The sequence below is a fragment of the Hypanus sabinus genome, chromosome 6 (assembly GCF_030144855.1).
Source record: "Hypanus sabinus isolate sHypSab1 chromosome 6, sHypSab1.hap1, whole genome shotgun sequence".
Taxonomy (NCBI): Eukaryota; Metazoa; Chordata; class Chondrichthyes; order Myliobatiformes; family Dasyatidae; genus Hypanus; species Hypanus sabinus.
Window position 1 is genome coordinate 68,284,438 of NC_082711.1, and position 26,591 is coordinate 68,311,028.

Sequence of the window (26,591 nt, forward strand, 5' to 3'; positions counted from 1 at the left end):
GCAACAGCACTGTGTAGATGTACATCTTTGTGTAGATCAGGGCTTTACCCGTGATGGACTGGGCCGTATCCATTACTTAGTGTAGAACTTTCTGTTCAAGGGCATGATGCTCGATAGCTGGTTGTGATGCAACCAGATAATATACTTTCCACCACACATCTATAGAAGTTAGCGAAAGTTTTAGATGGTATGCCGAACCTTCCCAAACTTCTAAGGAGGTAGAGGCTCTGCTATGCTATCTTTGTAACAGTACTTAAGTGCTGGGTCCAGGACAGATATTCTGAAATAATAATGTCAAGGTGTTATTAATGTTGCTGACCCTCCCCGCATCTGATGAATACTGGCTCATGATCTTCCTGTTCCCTCCTCCCGAAGTCAAAAATCATCCCTTTGGTCTAGCCAATATTGAGTGAGAGGTTGTCGTGGGACCACTCAAACAGATTTTCAATCTCCCTCCTATATGCTTTTGGTTCAGCCAACAGTGGTATTCTCAGCAAACTTAAATAGGGATCTGTACTTAGCCTCACAGTCATAAGCATAAAGTGAGTAGAGCTGGGGGCTAAGCACGCAGCCCTGTTGTGCACCTTTGCTGAGGGAGATTGTGGAGGAGATGTTGTTGCCAATCTGAACTGCCTGGGGCCTGCAAGTGAGCGAATCAAGGATCCAACTACACAAGGAGATTTGATGCCTAGGACTTGAAGCTTATTGATTAGTTTTGAGGAGATGATGGTATTGAATGCTGAGCTGAAGTCAATGAAGAACATCCTGACATATGCAGTTGAGATAGAGTCATAGATTCATAGAAATGCATATCACAGAAACAGGCCCTCTGGCCCTTCTAGTCCATGCTGAGACATTTAAACTGCCTACACCCATCAACTTCCACCATAGCCCTTCATTCAGCTTCCATCCATGTACCTATTCAAACTTCTCTTAAACATTGAAAATGAGCTTGCATACACCACTTGCGCTAGCAGCTCATCCCATCCTCTCACATCCCTCTGAGTGACCAAATTTCCCCTCATGTTCCACTTAAACTTTTCACCTTCACCCTTCAAAGGTTCAAAGTCAATTTATTATCAAAGTAGGCATGCAGAATACTCTGAGATCCGTCTCCTCCAGATGGTCATGAAACAAAGAAAACCACAGAAGTCGTTCAAAGATGTCAGGGGTAAGAGTGGCGAGTGTGTGGAACGGGCTGCCAGCGACGGTGGTAGGGGCGGATACGATAGGGTCTTTTAAGAGACTCCTGGACGGGTACATGGAGCTCAGAAAAATAGAGGGCTATGGATATCCCTAGGTAATTTCTAAAGGTAAGGACATGTTTGGCACAACTTTGAGGGCCGAAGGGCCTGTATTGTGCTGTAGGTTTTCTATGCTTCTGTGTTTCTAAAAACCTCAACCCCCATACACAAAAAACAGCTATTCTGGGCTGAGATTGCAAACAGGACTGCTCAGTCACTGCGCACTTCCGTGAACTCATTGGCCATTGTGTGAAGTTTAAAAAACAATGCTTATTTTTTAAATCACAATCTCTTGCAGAATCATGGTGAGCAACCGTAGCATAAATACTGATTTCTCCAACTTCCAGTAACTTTTCCCATTCCCCACTCTGGCACTCCTCTTTCCTTCTCAACAAACTAGCATCACCTCCTTGTGCCCTCCTCTCCTTTCTCCCTTGGACCACTCTCCTTCCCTATCAGATTTGTTCTTCTGCAGCCTTTTAACCTTTTCCACCTATCACCTCCCAGCCTCTCACTTCATTCCAGACCCCCCACCCCCAACCTTTTGATTCTGGCTTCTTTTCCCTTTCCTCAGATGCTGCCTGACCTGCTGAGTTCCTGCAGCATTTTATGTGTTACACCACACACAAATTTTCCTTCTCACATTTGCAAATGACATTTCATCACATGTAAAGTTGTGCAAAATATGTGCCAAGAATTTAAAAGTGACTAATAATAGATATTATTTAACTGATGTAAACTTCAGGTATAAAGAACTGAAGATCTTTGAGAATCTTTTTATTTATTTATCCCAGGAAAGAATATCATGTGGTTTTGTTTGTTGTTAAAAGTCTTATACATAGAGTGAAATGAATGAGCAATGCAATTTAAAAAAAAGATACACAGGAGAAAACAATCTAAGTAATTTATTATAGCAGACACAGGCATTCAATTTTCTTTTTGCCAAAGAGATACCCCCTTATGACATCACAATTCTATATGATCACAAGACATGTCAGTATTTTATTCTATAAAACAATTACAAAGGGAAATAACATTCAATGACATACCATATAGAAATGGATCTGTAAGTTCATGATAAATTACTTAAATACTGAACAGAAAATATAATTATTGCAAAAGTATACACCTAAATATATTATACAAGGTATCTATACCTGTGCCCATAATAAAAGGAAGTTTCATAAGCATGAATTACAGGCACAGTTACTTATAGTGGTGCAATATGATGAGACATAGATGCCCTTTGTATTTTATTAAAAACCAATAATATTTCAGATATTTAATTCACACTCAGAATAAAACCTTATACTGTACAATAAGAATGAGTGAACTACTGATATTGAACTTAAGGAAAGTTATGAAAATATTGGTTCCATGGCTAGTTTCAATTATCTATTATTTTATTGAAAGATGGAAATAACTTTGGTAGTTATTTTCCTACAGGGTTCGGATATGATGGGACAAATGCCTTCCTTTTGTGTTGTAATTTTTAGTACATTTGTATTTTAGTATTAAAAAAGATTCCAAATGCAACACTTGCTAGAATTATTCATATGCAACCTGATTGACATCATATAATGCTCTGCAAGCAAACTTGTACTTCTATGGTTGTATTGCATTTGGGAGTTGACTGAGATGGAGTTCCTTGAATATGGTATTATAGACAGGTCCAGAAAATTGATTTAGCCTGACATGAAGATAGTGGGGGCAGTTTAATTAAAGCTATTATAAAAGTTATTATTTTTCCATAGTTTGTGCCAAAAAGTACAAAAACTGTACAATTTCAGAATTTTCATAGAAACAATGCAATGGCAGTTGATTACATGACATATTTGGATACATTCGCTATTGGAATAACACCTCAAACTTAAATTTCTGCATTGTGCAGTATTTTTAAACTGGGAATTAAACCCAAGCACAAGTCACCTGAGAATAATGTGCATACCAAAGTAATAAAATGCTGCTGGATTACCAGAATGAGATTAATTGCCTTTAGACTCTCACTACCACCACTTCTCGAAAATTATACTCTCTTTAGGAACACCAAGCTTTTCTAGCTGTTGAGAAACAGACTCTATCATTGGAGGTGGACCACAAATATAGCAGAGATTATCTTTTGACACATGTGCCAGGGTATCTTCAGATATTCTTCCAACTGAAATAAAAATGAACATATCAAATTACAGAACAACTGCATTCTCAATCAGATTTTCTATATACCAAAGCACTACACAAGAACTAATTTTAGCTGTGGTCATCAACACATCATGAGTAGTGTGAACAATAGTTATAAATTAAAAGAAAAATATCAGTATAATATTATTTCCACAGCAAGATTTACAAATTTGGATTTTCTTAAAGTACAATAAATACAATTAAATACTTTAAAATAAATGTACTCTTTAAACATGGCAATGGCATAAGATCATAAGACCTAGGACCAGAATTAGGCCATTCAGCCTCTCCACTCTGCTCTACCATTCCAAAAGAGAATTTATTATTCCCCTCAAACTCTCCTGCCTTTTGCCTATAATCTTTGATAGCCTTGCTGACCAAAAACCTATCAACCTCCACTTTAAATATATTCAATGACTTGGCCTCCTTGGCTGTTTGTAGTAATTAATTCCACAGATTCATTACCCTCTAGCTAAAGAAATTCCTCCTCATCTGTTCTAAATGGGTATCTATCTATTCTGAGGCTTTGGGCTCTGATTCTATACCCACTATAGAATGTTCCCACTATAGGAAATATCCTCTTCACATCGACTCCATTTAGGCCTTTCAATATTCAATAAGCTTCAATGAAATCTCCATTCCCATTCTTCTAAACTCCAGTGAGTACAGGCTCAGAGCCATCAAGCTCACATGTTAACCCTTTCATTCCCATTTTGTGAACCTCATCTGGACCCTCTCCAAAGCCAGCACATCTTTTCTTAGTTAAGGGGCCCAGAACAACTCACAATACTCAAATGTAACAATCTGTACACAAATATTGGTTCTAAACACAATGATGGGATAAAAAATAATTGTTATTTTGGAGCTTGAAAAAAAAACTATTGGCCAGTAAATTAGGAACATTCCAAGCTCTTTTCAAAAACTGCCAAGAGATTCCTTGCATCATCCAACAGTTCTTAAACAAGGCAAAAGCTTCTAGCACTGGAGTCTGCCCTCAAAAATACAGCAAAATGTACATGTCAATTATATGCTTAAAATACAGACAGGTTTAAAGCCAGAAATGCATTTCCACCAAGCCAATAACTACCAAAAAAAACCCTCTTCTCCCTTCACATTAACCACCTGGCTTTTATAACCCTATTCCAGAGCAACCTCCTGACTTCTCCACCAAACTGCATGAACTCTGTAGGAGCCATGCATCTGTTCTCCATCTGCACTGTATTCTGTGCTGTGTGTATATTATGGTAGTTAGTCATGTGTGTAGGGGCATGGTAAAAGTGAAGGGAGCGAGTTTATATTTATGCTTTGTTTTGGGTAATGGGGATCTTGTCACATCTTCTGTTGACCATTTAGTTATCATTTAAGTTTCACTGCTTCAAGACTGTATGTTTTGCTAGTTGCTCATCTGATTTTTGGAACATCATTACTAGAGTGACTGGAGAGGGCATCATCCAAGGATAACCATCTGTGGGGTTGCCAGCAGTGGCAATTGATTTGTTAGAATTGGCTGCTACATTCTGTCAACAAAAGATTTCAATAGTTATAGCAAGCAAACATCAGAATTTGGATGTGTCTGTGACATTAGAAGCACTACAGCCAAAAGCAGGTCAAGGCAAGTAAACACAAGGAAATCTGCAGATACTGGAAATTCAAACAACACACACAAAATGCTGGTGGAACACAGCAGGCCAGGCAGTATTTACAGGGAGAAAAAAGCATTGTCAAGACTGACGAAGCGTCTCAGCCTGAAACGTCAACAGCGCTTCTCCCTATAGATGCTGCCTGGCCTGCTGTGTTCCACTAGCATTTTGTGTGTGCTGTTTCAAGGCAAGTAATGATCTTTTGTTGATTCATGCTGTGTGTTTGGGTTTAGAACACAGTTTGGAGTGGTCATCATTGACTGTAAGTTGTACTGTGGGATTTGCTGCTCGGTTCTGTAAAAATATTGAACATCTGACAATAAGAGGTACTGGGGCAGAGCTATGATGGCACTTAACAACAACTCCGAGCTCGGTGCGGAAACAAATTATTTCTACCGTTGATGTTTTCTATTTTTCCTTTTCAGAGTGGATGGGGTTCAGATAAAGATCCTGACCTGGCGTTACACTCAGACTGCGGTTCTTTGTGGTGGTGGAACCCCCTCCTTGGGGCTCATGACCAGTCACTTTTCAAAATCTCAAGGATGTGGTCTAGAAGACGAGTGCACCTTTGGGGTTCTGAGGCTTTATGGCCCTGTGGGTGGGCTGATACTATGCTAATGCCACCAACTAGTGTCACAGGAGAAAACAGAACACTGGATGCAGCAGATTAACTGTCGGAAGCTATGTACTCAGTGAGTGAATCTCTCACTCTCAGAGTTTGTTGCTGATTATCAAGTTGGAGAACTTGGAAAAAAGCAATGTGAAGACTTTATCATTGCAAATTAGCAAATTGTTATTATCACCTCTCCCCTCTCACTGTGAAAGGGGACACCTCTCTGTCCGTTTATTGGGAAGACAGAGAGCCTCTGGTATGTCGAATTGTCAATTTGTGTTGTACTGCAGATCATGATTTTTCTTGGGGGCTTTGCTATTGCTTGCTTGGTGGGTGGAGAGTGCTGATGCTTTTTTGGGGAAGTGGGTGGAGGTGGGAGGTCATTACATTGCTGTTGCTTGTGTGTGGGAGGGGGAGTAGGGAGGCTCGGGGTTTCTTACATTTTTACTCTCATTCATTCTTTGGGGCACTTCTGTTTTCATGGATGTCTGCAAAGAACAAGAATTTCAGGATGTATATTGCATACATTTCTCTGATTTTAAATGGAACTATTGAAGTGAATGTCATTGTTTTGTCTGGTTTGTGCACTTCAAAAACAACACGAGTCAAGCTGGACATAGTGATTTCAAAGTCAATTAAACCTACTGGGAAAGCTTTGACAACTCAAATTGATAATGACTACTATAAAGTTGTTAAGATTAATTATTTAATGCCATTAATTAGAAGTTTCCTGGTACCAGAAGAACAAGATGTTTTGCGAGTGCAGTCTCATTTGAGTAATTTAAAAAATCGTCGTGAAGATGTTGCTAAGCAACACAACTTGCTGTTGTCTTTAATGCCCATCTCAGAGCAAGATAAACTGCAAATATTGATATGCTTATTAATACAGTCACAGCAGAATCTGAAGAATGGCTGAAACAAACATGCAATATTGAAGATCAAATTGCTGGAGGAAATGAAAATATTTATAAAGCCACAGAGCATGTTGTAACCATGTAAAAAACTGAACATTTTCAGGATGACTTCACCCTGAAGACAGTGCATCTAATGTGTGTGCAGCAGGTTCTATTGCTTGCAGAGCATCCCGTGCATCTGATGCCTCCTCTGCATGTATTAAAACAAGAGGTCAATTTAACTGCATTATTTGCACAGCTACAGTTATTGAAAGACAAACATGCTTTGGAAAAGCATGAGGAGCAGCTGGAAGAACAGCTATGGAAAGGAAAGGAGCAGTTTAAGTTGCAGGAAGAAATTGCAGCACAGATGGCCAAGTTTAGGTGCTAAGGGTTTCAAGTGCTGTGGCTGCTAAATGTGCTCCAGCTGGACAGGAACTCTCACCATAGACCTGTTTCACAAATGTTTAGGAGCCATGAGTTTGAACCCCAAAGGGTAGTTCATGATGTTTACTCTCAGCCTGCAAAGAGGCTCTCTGAATCAATGCCATATCCAATAGCACAAGGTACTTCTGATGACATTGATTTCCAGTACAGATACACTTGTGTTTCAGATGATAAGTCTCAATAGTGCTCTGAAGGCCACAAGGATGCAAAAGAAAATAGCAAGCTTAGTGATGCAATAACAACTCATTGCATCTCTGCTTAAAATAGAGATTCAAATCTTCAATGGTGATCCATTACAATATCATTCATTTATAAGGACTTTCAAGAATAGTACTGAAGGCAAGCCTGATGATTATGATGACTGACTCTCTTCTCCAACAGTTCACCTGATGTTACCTTTGAGAACTTGTCAAAAGTTACCAGCAAGTAAACCCGGAGGAAGGATATCTAAAGGCCAAAGCTTTACTACAGGAACATTAGCACATAATTGTATCAACCTATATGGAAATGGCTCTTTCTTGGATGCACATTAAGTAAGAGTGAAAAGTTCTCCAAGACTATAGGCTATTGGAATGAAAGATGTTTAGTTAATATGCAAGAGCTGGACAGGCCTATTAATGTAATCAATTGTTGTAAAGTTGCCTTATATGCTCAGGGATGAACGGAAATGTTTTGCCTTCGAGTTACCAGATAATCACAACTGTAAAGCTACTTTCATCGACCTTGTCGAGTTTATTGAAAAATAAGTGAGGCTTTCTACACACCCGATGTATGGAAATATACAGGATACTACATCAGCAGAAAGCAAAGGTGTGAACAAAACTAAGTCACAAATTTGTTCTAAGGCTAAAGGAAGCAGCTTTGCTACTGTGAAAAGTAATGCTAAAACTGAGTCTGGAACTAATGAAAGTCTGGCTGTTCTGCCAGGGTGACCATATTTTCAATTCATGCTCTCAGCTAGAGAAAAGGGGTCACAAGGATAAGATTGCCTTTCTGAAAGAAAATGCTTTGGTTGTTTGTGTACAGGAAGTGTTTTTCATGCAAGGCATGCAGTGTGGCAAGTATCCCAGTACACTTCATATTCACTCTGAAGAAAAGGGTGCAGATCTGAAATAAAGCCATGAAAGAATCAAATGCAGCATGAGTAATGCCCTGGTATCTAACAGCTTAACCGGGGGGAGGTTTGCTGGTGATCATGATTGCAAACTTCCTATAATTCAGATGAAGTCTATGAATATTAACAGGAAAATGGTTACTTGTGCTTTCCTAGATCAAGTACCTACAGCAGTGTTCTCAACAGCGAGCCTTATGAACAAGTTCAACCTGACAGGAAAAGAAACACATTCTTTTACATACCATGGATCAAGAGAAGGTTGTGAGTAGCTATGTTGTTTCAGGATTATAAGCGGTTGGCTTAGATAATCTGAACTACCCAACATCTATACGCAGGAACATATGCTTGTCTACAAAGGGAACATTCCTCAGAGAGATCTTCAGGAATGGTCTCACCAGAAGCATATTTGTTTGCCAGAAATTGAGCTGGTGATAGGGGTGCACATGCCTAAAGAATGGGAGCTATTGCAACTGATTTGCAGTATTAATGATGGACTGTTAATGGACCAGTGAAAGGAGACGACGATGGTAGAAGCAACCATGCTCGGCCAAAGCTGACGGTTAACAGAATTTAAATATTGCACTTGGATGAGCTTTGGCAACAATTCAAGACAGATTTCCCCGAATACAGTCAAGAACAACAACTAGGTTTGTCAAGAGAATATCACGATCCAGGATAGATCACTTACCAGAAAGAGGACGTTTGTGTGAATGTTAAGATTTCATTGTCTGCTGTGTTATTGTAGTATGTAGTTGTAATTATTATGGTATAATAATTAGGGGGCTGGAATGTAGGAACCAGGTATTTCTATATCTGCATTGTATTCTGAGCTGCACGTTTACTATGGTCATCAGTCACGCAAGTGGGGCATGGTAAAAGTGAAGGAAATAAGTTACATATTCGTGCTTTGTTCTGGGCAGTAGGAAGATGGAGATTGAGGGACGTCACATCTTTTGTTGACCGCTTAGTTACACTTAGTTTTCCTTGCTTCAAGATTGTACATTTTGCTAGTTACTAACAAAGGATTTAATACAGTTCTTTGACTTCTGGAACATCATTACAAAACTAACTGGAGGGTGCGTCATACAGGGCTAACAATCCAACAGTGGCAATTGATTTGTTAGAATTGGCTGCTACAAACTCCATTTCTGAATAAATTATCAAGATTCTGATAGAAGTGGATATTTCAAAGGGACTGGAATAATGGGCAGCACTGTAGCATAGTGGCTAGAGTAACACTTAACAGTGCTAACAATCAGTGGTTAGAGTTCAATTCAGACTGCTGTCTATAAGGGTTTTGTATATTCTCCCTTGCGAATGTATGGGTTTCTTCCAGGTACTCCAGTTTCCTTACACATGCCAAAGATGTATGGGTTAGGGTTAGTAAATTGTGGGTATGCTATGTTGGCACCAGAAACATGGTGCCCCCAGCACATCCTCAGGATGCATTGGTCATTGATGCATTTCTCTGTATGCTGTGATGTATACATGACAAATAGAGCTAATCTTAATGTTTAATATCTCACCCTCCCCCACCTACCATACACTGAATATACTTAGAAGACAAAACAATATACTGCTATACATACATTAAACTGAAATAGTGATAGGATGTCAAATTGTCTCTAGATTTTGGGGGCATTCCAGAAAATTAGGAGCAGCTTTAAAAAAAAAGGTGGAATGATCAATGTTTCACATAATTATCTTTATCTCTTTTTTAGCAATCCAGTTCATTTCCTCTCTCATTGGCCTGATTTTTATTTCTTACTTGCAAACATCAATTCAATTCCATTTTGAAATTCAAAATTGAATCAGCATCCATTCCACTTTCAGGCATCACATTCCAGGTCACAACTATTTACAATGCACAAATTATTCTCCTACATTTCCTAATTACTATCACTAAATTTGCATAATTTTTCCTCTCAATTCTAATTCCCCCCTCCATTTAATCCAGTTATGACTTTGAATGACCTTATGAAATATTCTCTCAATCTTATTTGTCCATGGGGGGGGGGGGAAATCACCCCAACATCTCTAATCTAGTTTAATAACAGAAAACTAGTCGCTGGAAACAATCTATTTTACACCCACAGCTCAATGTTATCAAAAATAAGTTCATTACACAAAGGTCACCCCTAAATGTCTACTAATGCCTCTTGGCTAATGGATGTGATTTTTGTGGGTTGCAAGATCCATCTTCCCCACCCTACATCCAATCCCACACTCAGTTGCTTCATTCACAAAGCTCTTTGTGCTTGATAGTGTAACCATAAAACCCTGGAGCAGAATTAGGCCACTTGAGTCTGTTCCACCATTCCATCATGGCTGATTTATTACCCCTCTCAACCCCATTCTCTGCCTTCTTCCCATAACTTTTGAAACCCTGGTTAATCAGGAACATATCAACTTATGTCTTAAATAAATCCAACAAACTGGCCTGCACAATATATATGTAGCAAAAGATGCCACAGATTCACCTCCCTTTAGCAAAATAATTTCCACCTCATTCATTCTAAATTCTGAGTGTGCCCTCTGGTGCTAGACTCCCCCATTTCAGAGGACCAGTCCTGGGCCCAGCATGCAAGTGCAATTAGAAAGAAAACATAGCAGCACCTCTACTTTCTTAGGAGTTTGTTGAGATTTGGCATAATACCTAAAACTTTGTCAAACTTCTATAGATGTGCAGTAGAATATATTGTCAGGCTGCGTCACAGCCTGCTATGGAAACACCAATGCCCTTGAACAGAAAACCCAATAAAAGAGAGTGGATATGTCCCAGTACATCACAGGTAAAGCACTCTCCACCACTGAGCACATCTAAATGAACCATTTTCGTAGGAAAGCAGTATTCATTATCAGGGAGGCCACCACTTAGGACATGCTCTTCTCGCTGCTGCCAATAGGAAAGTGGTACAAGAGCCTCAAACTTACACCACCAGGTTCAGGAACAGTTCCTACCCTCAACCACTAGGCTGTTGAACCAAAGGAGATAACTTCACTCAATTTCACTTGCCCCCTCATTGAAATGGTCCCACAACCAGTGGACTCACTTGCAAATTTCTCTCATGCTGTTGATATTTATTACTCATTTATTATTATTTCGTTCTTTTTTTCTGTTTGTAAAATTTGTTGCTTTTTGCACACTGGTTGAACGTTCAAGTCAGTCCAGTCTTTCATTGATTCTATAAAGTTTATTATTCAATTTATTTACTTAGAATGCCTGTAAAAATGAATCTCAAGGCTGAATATGGTGATGTACATGTACTTTGACAATAAATTTACTTAGAATTTTACAAGAAACATCCTCTTCATATCCACTCTATCTAGGCCTTTCAATATTCAATAGATTTTAATGTGATCCCCCTTCATTCTTCTAAACTTCAGCAAGTCTAGGCCCAGAGCGATAAAACACTCCTCATTTTGTTAATCCTTTCATTCATGGGATCATTATCATGAACTTCCTTTGGAATCTCTCCAATGCCAGCACATCCTTTCTTAAATAAGGGGTCCAAAACTGCTCATAGTACTCCAAGTGCAGTCTGGCCAATACCTTAAAGTATTACATCCTTATTTTTGTATTCTGGTCCTCTCAAAATGAATGTAAACATTACATTTCCCTTCTTACCATCAACTCAACCTGCAAGTTGATCTTTAGGAAATCCTGGTTGAGGACTCCCAAGTCCCTCTGATTTTTGAAACTCCCCCTCTCCATTTGCAAAAGAGCACACACTTTTATTCCTTCTGCCAAAGTGCACGACCATGCACTTTCTTACATTATATTCCATCAGCCACTTCTTTGCCCATTCCCTACTCTATGTCCTTCTGCTTCCCCAACACTATTTGCCCTTCAATCTATCTTTGTATTGTTTGCAAACATTCCACAAAGTCAGCAATTCCTTCATCCAAATCATTGACATACAACGTGAAAAGAAGTGGTCCCGACACCGATCCTCACAGAACATCACTAGTCACGGACAGGCAACCAGAAAATGTGGCCTTTATTCCCGGTCTTTGATTCCTGCAACTCAATCTTAATCTTCTACCTATTCTAGTGCTTTCCCATAATACCATGGGCTCTTATTTTATTAAGCAGCACCTTGTCAAAGGCAAATCCAAATAAACATCAGCAGACTCTCCCTCATCTATTCTGCCTGTTATTTCCTCCAAAAATTCCAACTGTTTTGTCAGGCTAGATTTCCACTTTAGAAAACCATGGAGACTTTGGGCTATTTTATCAAGTGCATCCAAGTACCCTGAAATGTCATCCTTAATAATAGACTCCAAAATCTTCCCAACCACTGGTCAGGCTAACCGACCTATAATTTCCTTTCTTCTGTCTTCCTCCCTTCTCAAAGAGGGAAGAGATATTTGCAATTTTCTAGTCCTCAAGAACTATTCTAGAATGTAATGATTCTTGAAAATTCATTACCATTACCTCCACAATCTCTTCAGCTCCCTCTTTCAGGACTCTGGGGTGTAGTTTATCTGGCCCAGTGACTAATCTAGCTTCAGAACTTCCAGCTTCCCAAGCATCTCTCCTTAGTAATAACTCACTTCTGCCCCGACACTCACATTTCTGGCATTCTACTACTGCCTTCCACAGTGAAGACAGATGCAATATACTAAAGATAGTCTGCCATTTATTTATTCACCATTACTCCAGCATCATTTTCCAGTGGATTAATATCCACTCTTTGTAACTCTTTCTAGATCTGAAAAATACTGTGTATTCTCTTTATATTACTGGCCAATTTTCCTTCATGCTTAATTTTTTCTCCCTTTACTGGAATCCTCTACCTTCCCACTGATTTTTCCTATATTATATGCCCTCTTTTGCTTTTATGAAACCTTTTGACTTCCCTTGTCAGCCAGGTTGGCTCATCCCCCTCTCCCCGCCCCTATAGAATACTTAATCAATTGGATGTATCTTTCCTGTGTCTTCTGAATTTCTCCCAGAAACACCAGCCATTGCTGTTTTGCCACCATCCCTGCTAGTATCCCCTTCCAATCAAATTTAGCCAGCTCCTCTCCCATATAACTCTTCACTCCACTCTAATACTGATATATCCAATTTTAGCTTCTTCTCAAACCTCAGTCCAGAATTGCCGTTCCCCTAATGGGCTTAACCACAAGCTGCTCTAAAAAGTCATCTCATGGGTATTCTATAATTCCCCATCTTGGGATCCAGCACCAACCTGATTTTCCAAATCTAATTGTATATTGAAATCCCCCATGATTATTGGAACATTGAACTTTTTAACGTGCCTGCTTTATCTCTCACATCCTGGCTACTGTTCAGAGACCTGCATACAACTCCCATTAGGGTCAGTTTATCCTTGCAGTGTCTTAGCTCTACCCACAAGGATTCCACAATTTCTGATCCTTTGTCAGCTCTAAGGATTTGATTTCATTTGTTTTAAACCTATAAAGCCACTCCCACTCCCTCTGCCTACCTGCCTGTTCTTTCGATACAATGTGTACCCTTGGACGTTAAGCTCTCAACTATGATCTTCTTTCACCTATGGCTTCCTTCTGGTAAGCCCTCCACCCCAAACAGTATCTAAAGTGAAACACTTATTGAGGGGAACAGCCACAGGGGTACTCAGCACTAACTGCTTTTTCCATTTTCCTCTCCTTTCACTTAGGAACCCATTCCCTACAACTTAGGGGCCATTACTTCCCTGTAGCTCCCATCTATCACCTCCTCTTTCTCCCATGTAAGCTGAAGGTCATCAAGCTGCAATTGCAGTTCCTTCATGTGGTCGCTAAGGATTTGAATTTCAATTTTCTTGAGCTCTGGCCAATATTGCATCAGCCTGTTAATTACTACACATTTGCTTTTGGGGAATTGTATGGTATATTTGTACACAGACACAGAAACATAGAAAACCTAAAGCACAATGCAGGCCCTTCAGCCCACAAAGTTGTGCCAAACATGTCCCTATCTTAGAAATGACTAGGCTTACCTATAGCCCTCTATTTTACTGAGCTCCATGTACCTACCTAAAAGCTTCTTAAAAATCCCTATCGTATCCTCCTCCACCACCGTTGCCGGCAGCCCATTCTACACACTCACCGCTCTGAGTAAAAAAACAATTTACCCCTGACATCTCCTCTGTACCCACTCCCCAGCACCTTTGACCTGTGTCCTCTTGTGGCAACCATTTCAACCCTGGGAAGAAGCCTCTGACTATCCACACGATCGATGCCTTTCATCATCTTATACACTTCTATCAGGTCACCTCTTATCCTCCGTCACTCCAAGGAGAAAAGGTCGAGTTCACTCAACCTATTCTCATAAGGCCTGCTCCCCAATCCAGGCAACATCATTGTAAATCTCCTCTACACCCTTTCTATGGCTTTCACGTCCTTCCTGTAGTGAGGCGACCAGAACTGAGCACAGTACTCCAAGTGGGATCTGACCAGAGTCCTATATAGCTGCAACATTACTTCTCAGCTCCCAAATTCAAATCCATGATTGATGACGGCCAATACACCGTACACCTTCTTAACCACAGAGTCAACTTACACAGCTGCTTTGAATGTTCTATGGACTCCGACCCCAAGATCCCTCTGATCCTCCACACTGCCAAGAGTCTTACCATTTATACTATATTCTGCCATCATATTTGACCTACCAAAATGAACCACTTCACATTTATCTGGGTTGAACTCCATCCGCCACTTCTCAGCCCAGTTTTGCATCCTATCAATGTCCCGCTGTAACCTCTGACACCCTCCACACTATCCACAACACCCCCAACCTTTGTGTCATCAGCAAACTTACTAACCCATCCCTCCACTTCCTCATCCAGGTCATTTATAAAAATCACGAAGAGTAAGGGTCCCAGAACAGATGCCTGAGGCACCCCACTAGTGACTGACCTCCATGCAGAATATGATCCATCTACAATCACTCTGCCTTCTGTGGGAAAGCCAGTTCTGGATCCACAAAGCAATGTCTCCTTGGATCCCATGCCTCTTCTTTACTTTCTCAATAAGCCTTGCATGGGGTAACTTAACAAATGCCTTGCTGAAATCCATACACACTACATCTATTGTTCACCTTCATCAATGTGCTTAGTCACAACCTCAAAAAATTCAATCAGGCTTGTAAGGCACGACCTGCCCTTGACAAAGCCATGCTGACTAGTCCTAATCATATTATACTTCTCCAAATGTTCATAAATCCTGCCTCTCAGGATCTTCTCCATCAACTTACCAACCACTGAGGTAAGACTCACTGGTCTACAATTTCCTTGGCTATCTCTACTCCCTTTCTTGAATAAAGGAACAACATTCACAGCCCTCCAATTCTCCAGAACCTCTCCCGTCCCCATTGAGGATACAAAGATGATCACCAGAGGTTCAGCAATCTCCTCCCTCGCCTCCCACAGTAGTCGGGGTACATCTCATCCAGTCCCGGCGACTTATCCAACTTAATGCTTTCCAAAAGCTCCAGCACATCCTCTTTCTTAATATCCACATGCTCAAGCTTTTCAGTCTGCTGAAAGTCATCACTACAATCACCAAGGTCCTTTATCATAGTGAATACTGAAGTATTCATTAAGTACCTCTGCTATTTCCTTCGGTTCCATACACACTTTCTCACTGTCACTCTTGATAGGTCCTCTTACTCTTCACATATTTGCAGAATGCCTTGGGGTTTTCCTTTATCCTGCCCACCAAGGCCTTCTCATGGCCCCTTCTGGCTCCCCTAATTTCCTTCTTAAGCTCTTTTCTATTAGCCTTATAATCTTGTAGATCTCTAATACTACCTAGCTCTCTGAACCTTTTATAAGCTGTTCTTTTCAACTAGATTTATTACAGCGTTTAAACACCACGGTTCCTGTACCCTACCATAACTTCCCTGTCTCATTGGAATGTACCTATACAGAACTCCACACAAATATCCCCTGAATATTTGCCACATTTCTTCTGTACTTTTCCCTGAGAACATTTGTTTCCAACTTAAGACTCCAATTTCCTGCCTGATAGCCTCATAATTCCCCTTTCTCCAATTAAATGCTTTTCTAACTTGTCTGTTCCTATCACTCTCCAATGTTATTGTAAAGGAGACACAATTATGATCACTATCTCCAAAATGCTCTCCCACTGAGAGATCTGACACCCAACTAGGTACATTTCGCAAGTACAACCTCTCCTCTTGTAAGCTTATCTACATACTGTGTCAAGAAACCTTCCTGAACACACCTAACAAACTCCACTCCATGTAAACCCCTTGCTCTAGGGAGATGCCAAACAATATTTGGGAAATTAAAATCTCCCATCAAGACAACTCTTACTACACCTTTCCAGGTTCTGTTTCCCTATCTGCTCCTCAATCTCTGTTACTATTGGGCGGCCGATGAAAAACACCCAGTAAAGTTACTGACCCCTTCCTGTTCCTAACCTCCATCCACAGAGACTCCATAGACAATCCTTCCATGGTATCTACCCTGAACCATCCAAGTCTCTGTAAAGGCCACCACATCATATCTCTAGTACTGATCCACACTCTAAGCTCATCGGCTTTGCTCACAACACCCCTTCGGTCTGAGCACGTCCCTTCTCTATCACCTGCCTATCCTCCCTCTTGCACTGTCTACAAGCTTTTTCTATTTGTGAGAAAACCTCCTCTTCACCAGTCTCTTCAGTTCAGTTCCCACCCCTCAACAATTCTAGTTTAAACTCTCCCCAGCAGCATTAGCAAACTTCCCCGCCAGGATATTGGTCCCCCTGGGATTCAAGTGCAACCCGTCTTTTTTAGTACAGGTCACATCTGCCCCAAAAGAGGTTCCAATGATCCAGAAATCTGAATCCCTGCCCCCTGCTCCAATCCCTTAGCATGCATTTATCCTCCACCTCATCCTATTCCTATTCTCACTGTTGCGTGGCACAGGCAGTAATCCCGAGATTACTACCTTTGAGGTCCTGCTTCTCAACTTCCTTCCTAACTCTCTGTAGTCTTTTTTCAGAACCTCTTCCCTTTCCCTACCTATGTCATTGGTACCAATATGTACCACGACCTCTGGCTGTTCTCCCTCCCACCGCAGGATATCTTGGACACTATCTGAAACATCCCAGACCCTGGCACCTGGGAGGCAAACTACCATCAGAGTTTCTTTCCTGTGTCCACAGAATCACCTGCCTGACCCCTTAACTATAGAGTCCCCTATCACTACTGCATTCCTCTTCCCTTCCCTACCCTTCAGAGCCACAGGGCCAGACTCTGTGCCAGAGCAACTTCCCCCAGGTAGGCTGACCCCCCCCAACAGTACTCAAACAGGAGTACTTATTGTCAAGGGGTACAGCCACAGGGGTACTCTCTAGTACCTGACTCTTCCCCTTCCTGACTGTGAGCCACCTGTCTGTTTCCGTGGCCCTGGCGTGACCACCAACCTATAACTCCTTTCTATCACCTCCTTGCTCTCCCTGACCAGGCAAAGGTCACTGAGCTGCATCTCTAGTTCCCAAACTCAGTCCCTTAGGAGCTGTAGCTTGACACACAGATATGGTGCAGATATGGCCATCTAGGAGGCTGGGAGACTCTGAGACAACTAACACCAAGCACTTAAAACTGGCCTCGCACATATACTTCCTCCTTTCTGCAATTAACACAGGTAATCCTACCTGACCTTGTCCCGTTACCATCTAGGCCCATTGAGCCGAAGCCCTACCACTCTGCTGCCTCTCACTCCGCTGCCCATTCCGAACACTGCCCGCTGGATAGGGCAGTCTTTTTAAACTTTTTGCATGCTGTCGTCACGCACCTGCACAGTCTCGCCTTTCTTCTACCCGAGTAGTTAAAAAAAACTCCCTTCGCTACAAAATAATTAGCCATTCATTTGCAGCCTTCTTGCTCTTTCCATCTGCCTACTATTTCTGTTAATCATCTGGCATCCTGATTTATCTTTTCTCTACCCATCTCACCACAAATATAAGGTACTGTATCAAGGAATCAGGCTACTTTTCATAAAGCTGTGTATAGTCATAAGGCTGAAATGGGAACTATGCAACTAACATCAAATTATATGCATATTGTATGAATTTGTGACAATTGCAATAAAAATATTTTCTGTTCATAAAATTAAGTAGTCTTAATTAAAGTCAATGCAAGACAAATTCTTATCCATCAGGTTCATACATATTGTTTGATCCTGATTAAAATTAGCAACATTACTAAACCTACTATAAACTGAATTTAACAAAAACAATTTTTAAAGCTTACCAGTTACATAAGGCAGTATTTCTTCAGGTATTTCAGAAATCTGTTGTGTCACATGAAAATGACAGCTGATTTTTCCACAAAACTCATTTGCTAGGTTTATGATGTTTCTCTGGAAGACAGATTGTGGCATACATGATTAAACAAATAACTTTACCATAGGAATGAGAAATGCATCCATTAGAGCCAATGAATGGAACAAAAAAGTTTGATTTATGAGATGACTATGTAAAGTATCAAATGATTACAAAAAAAAATGTAACTGCTTCACTATTATTGTTGAGTAATACCAGCCTTACCCTTACCCCCAACAATATTATAGTTGTTTCTAAAGTGACTTAACAAATCACGTAGCTGCAAAATAATCAGTAAAGAAACTAGGCCACACCTCTGTTCTCCAGCTAAAAACAGTACTTTGTCAATATTCTGCATACTATAATAGTGGAGGCAACTTGGGAGAAAGTGCTACCTATTTTTCAAATTTTGTTAAGACCTGATGATTCATTTCTTTCAGAAGAAAATTGCATCAAGAAGCATGAAAGCAAAGAGAGCAAAATGTTTTTCAATGCTAATGTCCAAATTTGCTAAAGTTACTGATGACACAAACATAGATATGAAAGTTACAGAAGAATGTCACCTATCTATATTCATTTATTATGGGCAGCATGGTAGCAGTGGTTAGCACAACGCTTTACAATGCCAGCATTCAGGATTCAATTCCCACTGCTGCCTAGAAGAAGCTTATATGCAATCCCCGACACTGCTCGACTTTCCTTCAGGCGCTCTGGCTTCCTCCCACATACCAAAGACGTATAAATTAGGGAAAACACAGGAAATGCTGGTGGAATGCAGCAGGCCAGGCAGCATCAATAGGGAGAAGTACAGTCGATGTTTCAGGCCGTTACCTTTCGCCAGGCCTGAGCCTAAAACTATAAATGCTGCCTGGCCAGCTGCATTCCACCAGCATTTTGTGTGTGTTGCTTGAATTTCCAGCATCTGCAGATTTCCTCGTGTTTACGTATAAATTAGGGTTAGTAATCTGTGAGTACACTAGGTTGAATTGGAAGCCTCCAGTACATCCTTCAACTGTGTTGCCTGTTGACAAAAAAAAGTGACAAATTAAGCTAATCTTGTTATCCTTTCAAAGTGATGTTCAGAGAACTGGAAAATTAAAAATCATGTGGGAAATCTAGAAATGCCATATTTGGTAGGAAAATAAGATTTCTAGGGGAATTTAATTACTAAACTAAGGAGATTGTGCTTTAGTTATGCATGGCATTTGTGGTAATATTTATAGTAGCAGTTCTTATGCAAGTGCATGGGGAGTATTTCACAAGTTTGCTGGACTGATACATAGAATGGGGAAATTGTCCGCTGGTTTGTATCTGCTTGAGTTTAGAGTTTTACTGAAACATAGTATTTTGATGAATCTTGACAAGCTTTTTGTGGGTGAACCTAGGTTAAGACAGTAATGAGGAGAAACTATTTCTTGTAATGAATCATTTCTTAGAAACTCTTACTCTCAAAAGTTGGTGTAAACAGTCTTTGAATATCTTTAAAAAGGGAGTTATTAGCATGGAATTAAAAGTTCCATGTCCTGCTCACTCTTCAAATAAGCCTTACACCACATGAATCATTATTTAAAACTGCCCACCTCCCTATTCTGAAACTTTGACCATATTTGTTGTTCCTCAAATGTTGCCACTGATAATTGCCTCATTAGGTATCATTTAACCTTTCTTAATGATCTTCTGAATGAAGTGTTTCAAACAATTTAGTATTCTACACTGTACATCAAATATAAAAATTTATTTGCCTTGATTTTGCTAAACTCTATGGAGAACTTCACCTTTGGAATATGGATTTTATTTGAAAAAATCTTTAATAAAATAAATTACTATAGTAGTACAGTTTTTCAAAAAACTAATTAAAAATGTTTAAGATACTAAAAGTATCAATAAAATTTAATACAATTTTGCTGTAACACCCTTAGTTCTGTAAGTGCAGTTTGAGAAAGGTGGGAAACAGGAGAGAGGTCTGAAGACAGCACAATTTATGCAAATTCCATAAGCAGCTAAGGATTAATTTCAAATTTCCACATTTATTTTAAACTGAAGTTTTAAACGTTTGCAAAAGGCACTTGAACAGTTTAGTAACTTGTTGATTATCATTAGTCTTTGCTCCTGTTTTAGAGTCAGAAATAGCACCAACAAGCAATGACATATTATTAATGGCTAAAGGTATTTTCAAACATGGGAAAAAACTGGACCAGATGCATCATTGCCTTTACATGAATATTTCAAAGAACTACATACTAAATGAAATGTTGAAATTGCACTGGCAGCATTGCACCTCTAATTCATAGCTAAGGAAATTTAATTAAGCCACAGATTTAATATAATGTTAGACTTCATTAAATTATATAAATAAAGCCTATTCAATTGTCTGCTGTAAACTAGTTTAACTGGCTACATTACACATCAGTCCATAGACTACACAAGCTATCCAATTCACACACTGATTAAGAAAGATGTAAAACAAATTCTAACCTTGAAAAGAAGTTCCTCTGTGTTCTTAGCACTGAAATATAGTTGTACTGAACCAGGTTTGTATTTACAATGCTCCATTTCTTGGAATCTGTGGAGATCAGCAATGTGCAAGAGTATAGAGTACAAGGGATTAATGCCCACACCACCTGCAACCAACAACAGATCCACCGGAGCATCAGAAGGCTGAGGGTCAAAGAAGAAATCACCCCCGGCACGAAGTGTTACCTCTGAACCAATGTCGCACTAAAAAAGAAATAAAATATTTGTCAAGACTGCATTTAAAACCTGCCACTTTGGGGAGGCTCAACGAAGAAACTAAAATGCCTCCTGAATACCTGTTGTCTTCCAAACAAATATATCTTGATACTGCAAATTCAGTGAAAAATTAAACCCAACGGTGTTCCAACTTTAACTTGGCCGCATATTTAGGAATGCTTTTACTTCCCCTCACTCCCATTCCCTCCTTTGTGGTATTCATGACCTTGGATCCCTCTAAATCAGTGGTTCCCAACCTGTGGTCCAGAGGCCCACTGGTTAATGGCAAGGGTCTATGGCATTAAAAAAAAGGGTTGGGCACCCCTGTTCTACACATCTCTGGATGGTTAACAGCCTGATGGAGTTTCAGATTTATCATAAGTTGAGAGTTACTAACATTCAGCAAAATGTAGTCACTTGGTTTTCACAACTAGGTCCTATTGAAACTTTCATTGGGACCATGCACAATTTCAGGCACTAGATTGATGATCTACGAGAGGAATTGGGGGAACTGGAATAAAGACAGCATTCCCTCATGCACACTCTCTGGATTTGAAGGGGGATATGGTAAAGTTAAGCGTTAAGCATAGGTATTCAAAACACAGATTTAAAAACATTTAATCTTTAAGAATAAAGTGCAGAATGGAGGAAGGAGCAATAAGGTAAAATGAAAGCCCTGAAGCTGGACTTCAAATTTTTGATTGGCAATCTCATCTATAGGCCATCAGCTTGCTCTTCAAATCGACTCCACGCTCATTTTATATGTATTCATGTGCTTGCACTTTGTGTACAAGTATTCTATGTAATCAGCATATCAACCCCCAAAGTAGCAATTGAGTCACAAAAGGGTAAATACATTATCAACTAATAATAAAGTATGAATACAAGGCTTCCCCCTTAATTGCTACATGTACAACAAGCAGAAGGAACTCAGCAGGTTGGGCAGCAACCATGGAAATGAGCAGTCAACTTTCTGCTCCCAGGATGAGGCTTTCCGTTCCAGGACATCTCAAATGTCCTCTTTCTCCAAGGATCATGGTTTCCCTTCTGCCATCATCAATGATGCCCTCACCCGCATCTCATCCATTTCCCGCACCTTGGCCCTTACCCAATCCTCCCATCACCACAACAAGGACCACGTTTGTCTTGTCCTCACCTACTACCCCACTAGCCTCTGGATCCGGCATATTAGCCTCCGCAACTTCCGCCACCTTCAACAGGACCCCACCACTAAGCACATCTTTCCCTCTCTACCTGTCTCCACTTTCCGCAGGGATTGTTCCCTCTGTGACTGCCTGGTCCACATGTCCCTCCCCACAGATCTCCCACCTGGTACTTGTCCCTGCAAGTGCAAGTGCTACACCTGTCCCTATACCTCTTCTCTTACCACCATTCAGGGCCCCAAACAGTCCTTGCAGGTGAGGCAACACTTCACTTGTGAGTCTGTTAGGGTCATCTATTGCATCTGGTGCTCCCGGTGCGGCCTCCTCTGCATTGGCAAGACCCGACGCAGATTTGGGGACTGCTTCGCCGAGCACCTCTGCTGTCCTCCATAACAGACAAGATCTCCCGGCTGCCACCCACTTCAACTCTGCTTCACATTCCCATTCGGATATGTCCATACATGGCCTCCTCTACTGCCATGATGAGGCCAAACTCAGGTTGGAGCAGCAACACTTGTATACCATCTGGGTAGTCTCCAGCCCCTTTGCATGAACATCAGATTCTCCAACTTCCGGTAACTCCCTCCCTCTCGCTTCCCCCATCCCAGTTTCACTCTGCCTCCTTTTCTAGCTGCCAATCACCTCTTGTGATTCTGCCTTCTTCTACTACACAGTGCTTTCCCCTTACATTCCTTCTTCACCCTTCCTGCTCTTTCCTCTGATTGGTTTTTCACCTGGCACCTACCAGCACACCCTTTCCCCACCTTCTTTATAGGGCCCCTGCCCCCTCCTTCTTCAGTCCTGACGAAGGTTCACAGCCCGTAATATAGATTGTTATTTAACATGATTTTGGTTACCCCATTTTGAATGGCATAATCAAACTAAACAAAAAGGACAGGATTCAAATATATGAAGGGCAATCTTGAACTTTTTAAAAAAATGCCCTTTTAGTATTGTCTAAGTATATTATTTTATGGCAAATTTACATTTGTCAATTTATAAATAATTACACAAATTGTTTGCACAATCTTGGACACAATTTGTAGTGGAATTACCAATGGAACATTTTAATCCAAAATTTAAACTCTACGCAGAATATAATTTCAATTTCTACTGCTAGAGTTTCTGCATCTTCCTCATTTGTGTTTTTTTAAAATATATAAAAAACATATTTTCAGTTTCGTACTTTTTTTTCACAAGAATTTTCTTGGCTTTGTAGCAGAAATCTCACTAGTCAGTGAGAATCTGTAATAACAACCGTTTCATTTCCTAACTTAGCAGTCAAATAGTAACAAGAAGTTATACAAAATATGAGTACTACATTTTCTCAGCAGACCAGGCAGTATCTATGGAAAAGAGTACAGTCAATGTTTAGGGCAGAGACCCTTTATCAGAACTAGAGAGGGAAAAAAAGTCAGAGCTACATTTTCATAGCTATCTATACTGAAGAGATACAAAATAAATGGAAACATTCACAAGCATTAGAATATGTGCTTTTCTAACTGAAGATTTTTATTAAACGTTGTATACATCAGCAGTTCATAACTAAAACTGCTGAAACTCAGACTTAGATTGGGCACAGAGCTCTGTGTAATTTCCAAAGATTTAAAATTGCATATAGCACTTTTGATCAAATTGAACCACTTACACCCAATAGTGCTATCAAGGAAATCTATCATTAATTATGCAACAAGCTTTTATATTTTTTATTTAACTCAACTAGTTACTTTCAGAAACAAAACAGTTAAACCATGTTTTTCATCTTCTCATGAACGACTGCATTCTGGCACTGAAATAGTGGTATAGCACCAGCTAGTGGTAGTGAGATTTATATACACTCAGAATGTGGAGGTCACACTTCAAAATATGCACTTTTGTCAACCAGTTTAAATCTATGTTCAAACTGATTTTAAATTACATACTGAAAAAAAATTATAGATTTAAACTGGTTAAGCTCCAAGCCAAGTTTTAACAAATTTTAAATAAGATACTGAAAGAAAATTATAGCTGGCGACTCTGTTGGTAAAAAATGAAATCAAATCCTCAGGTGACATAGGATTGGAAGGTGTAGAATCCTTGTGGGTAGAGCTAAAAAACTGCAAGTATAAAAAGACCCTAATGGGAGTTATATACAGACCACTGAACTGTAACAAAGATGTGGAATAAAAATTGGAGATAGTATTGCTATTTTGACATGCCTTTTCTATGATAGTCATGGGGATTTCAATATGCAGGCAGACGGGAAAATCAGATTGGTGCTGGAAGTGAGGGAATTCGTAGAACACTGACAAGATGGCTTTTTAAGAGCAGCTTGTGGTTAAGCCCACTAGGGGATCAGCTATTATAGACTGAGGGCAGATTAGCCTGAAGGTTAACTTGCAGGTTGAGTCGGTGGTGAGGAAGGTAAATGCCGTGTTAGCATTCATTTTAAGTGGTCTAGAATAAAAGAGCAAGGATGTGATGCTGAGGCTTTAAGGCACTGGTACCTCGAGTACTGTGAACAGTTTTGGGCCCCTCATCTTAAAAAGATGTGCTGGCATTGGACAGGGTTCTGAAGAGTTTCACAAGGATGATTCCAGGAATGAAAGAGCTATTATACAAGGAAGGTTTGATGGCTCTGGGTCTGTACTCTCTGGTATTCAGAAGGGGGGGGGGGGGTGCGGAAATCTGATTGAAACCTTTCAAAAGGCCCAGACAGAGTAGATGTGGAAAGGATGCTTCCCATAGTGGGAGAGTCTAGGACAGAGGGCACAGCCGAGGGATAGAGGGGCACCCTTTCAAAACAGATGCGGAGAAATTTCTTTAGCCAAAGGGTGGTGAATTTATGGCCAGATGCAGCTGTGGATGCCAGGTTGTTGGGTGTATTTAAGGCAGAGATGAACAGGTTCTTGATTTGACATGGCATCAAAGGTTATGGGGAGAAGGCCAGGAACTAGGGTTGAGGAGGAGATAGTGGAAAAAGGGATCAGCCATATGATTGGTGGAGCAGACTTGATGGGCCAAATGGCTTAATTCTGCTCCTATATCTGATGGAGTGTTGTGCAATGAACCAGAATTGATTAGAGCTCAAGGTAAAGGAACCTTTAGTGAAAAGTGATCATAATATGATAGAATTCATCCTGTGGTTTGAGAGGGAGAAGCTAAAGTCAGATGTGTCAGTATTACAGTGGAGTGAAGAGAATTACAGAAGCATGAGAAAGGAGCTGGTCAAAGCTGATTGGAAGGTGACACTAACAGGAACGATGGCAGAGCAGCATTGGCTGAAATTTCTGGGAGCAATTCGGAAGGTGCAGGATTGATACATCCCAAAGAAGTAATATTCTAAAAGCAGGATGATGCAGCCGTGGCTGCCAAAGCCAACATAAAAGCTAAAGAGAGGGCATATAATAAAGTAAAAATTAGAGGTAAGTTAAAGGATAAGGAAGCTTCTAAAAAGCAACAGAAGGCAACTAAAAAAATGAAAGATGGAAAAGAGGGAATACGAAGGTAAGATAGCCAATAATATTAAAGAGGATGCCAAAGATTTTGTGAGATATACAAAAAGAGTAAAAAAGATGAAAATAGATATCAGACCACTGCATAATGATGCTGGAAAGGTGGTAATGGGGGACAAAGTAATGGTGGGTGAACTGAATAATTATTTTCATCAGCCTTTCATAAGACACTAGCAGTATGCTGGAAGTTCAAGAGTGTTAGAGGGTGAGTAAAGTTGATAGTACTAGGGAGAAGCTGCTTGGGAAATGAAAGGCCTGAAGGTAGATAAATCACCTGGCCCAAATGGTCTACACCCCAGGGTTCTGAAAGAGGTGGCTGAAGACATTGCAGAGGCATTAGTAATGGTCTTTCAAGAATCAACAGACTCTTGCAATTTTCCAGTCCTGCAGAATCATGCCAATGTCATTCCACTCTTCAAGAAAGGAGAGAAACAATAGAAAATAAATTACAGCCAGTTAGTCTGACCTCTGTGGTTGTAAAGGTGTTGGAGTCGATTGTCACGTTTTGGGGTACTTGGAGACACATGACAAAATAGGCTGAAGTCAGTATGGTTTCCTCAAGGGAAAAGCTTGCCTGACAAATCTGCTAGAATTCTTTGAAGAAATAGCAAACACGATAGGTAAAGAAGAATTGGGGAACAAAGGAGAACTCCTTCAAGAAAGAGTTAGATAGAGCTCTTAAAGATAGCATAGTCAAGGGATATGGGGAGAAGGCAGGAACGAGGTACTGATTGTGGATTATCAGCCATGATCATATTGAATGGCGGAGC

General features: G+C 40.3%; 1 protein-coding gene across 3 annotated transcripts in view; it reads right to left on the bottom strand.

Moving 5' to 3' along the window:
• Window positions 1-2,134: 2,134 nt before the first annotated feature.
• Window positions 2,135-26,591, bottom strand: part of oxnad1 (oxidoreductase NAD-binding domain containing 1) — a 51,282-nt gene continuing 26,825 nt past the window's right edge. For all 3 annotated transcript variants that reach the window (XM_059972356.1, XM_059972354.1, XM_059972357.1), the window contains 3 exons: window positions 20,910-21,152; window positions 18,364-18,472; window positions 2,135-3,402 (listed from right to left, as the gene is read on the bottom strand). In XM_059972356.1, coding sequence (XP_059828339.1) covers window positions 3,251-3,402; window positions 18,364-18,472; window positions 20,910-21,152 — 504 coding nt within the window. In that variant the 3' untranslated portion in view covers window positions 2,135-3,250. The remainder of the gene's footprint in view (window positions 3,403-18,363; window positions 18,473-20,909; window positions 21,153-26,591) is intronic.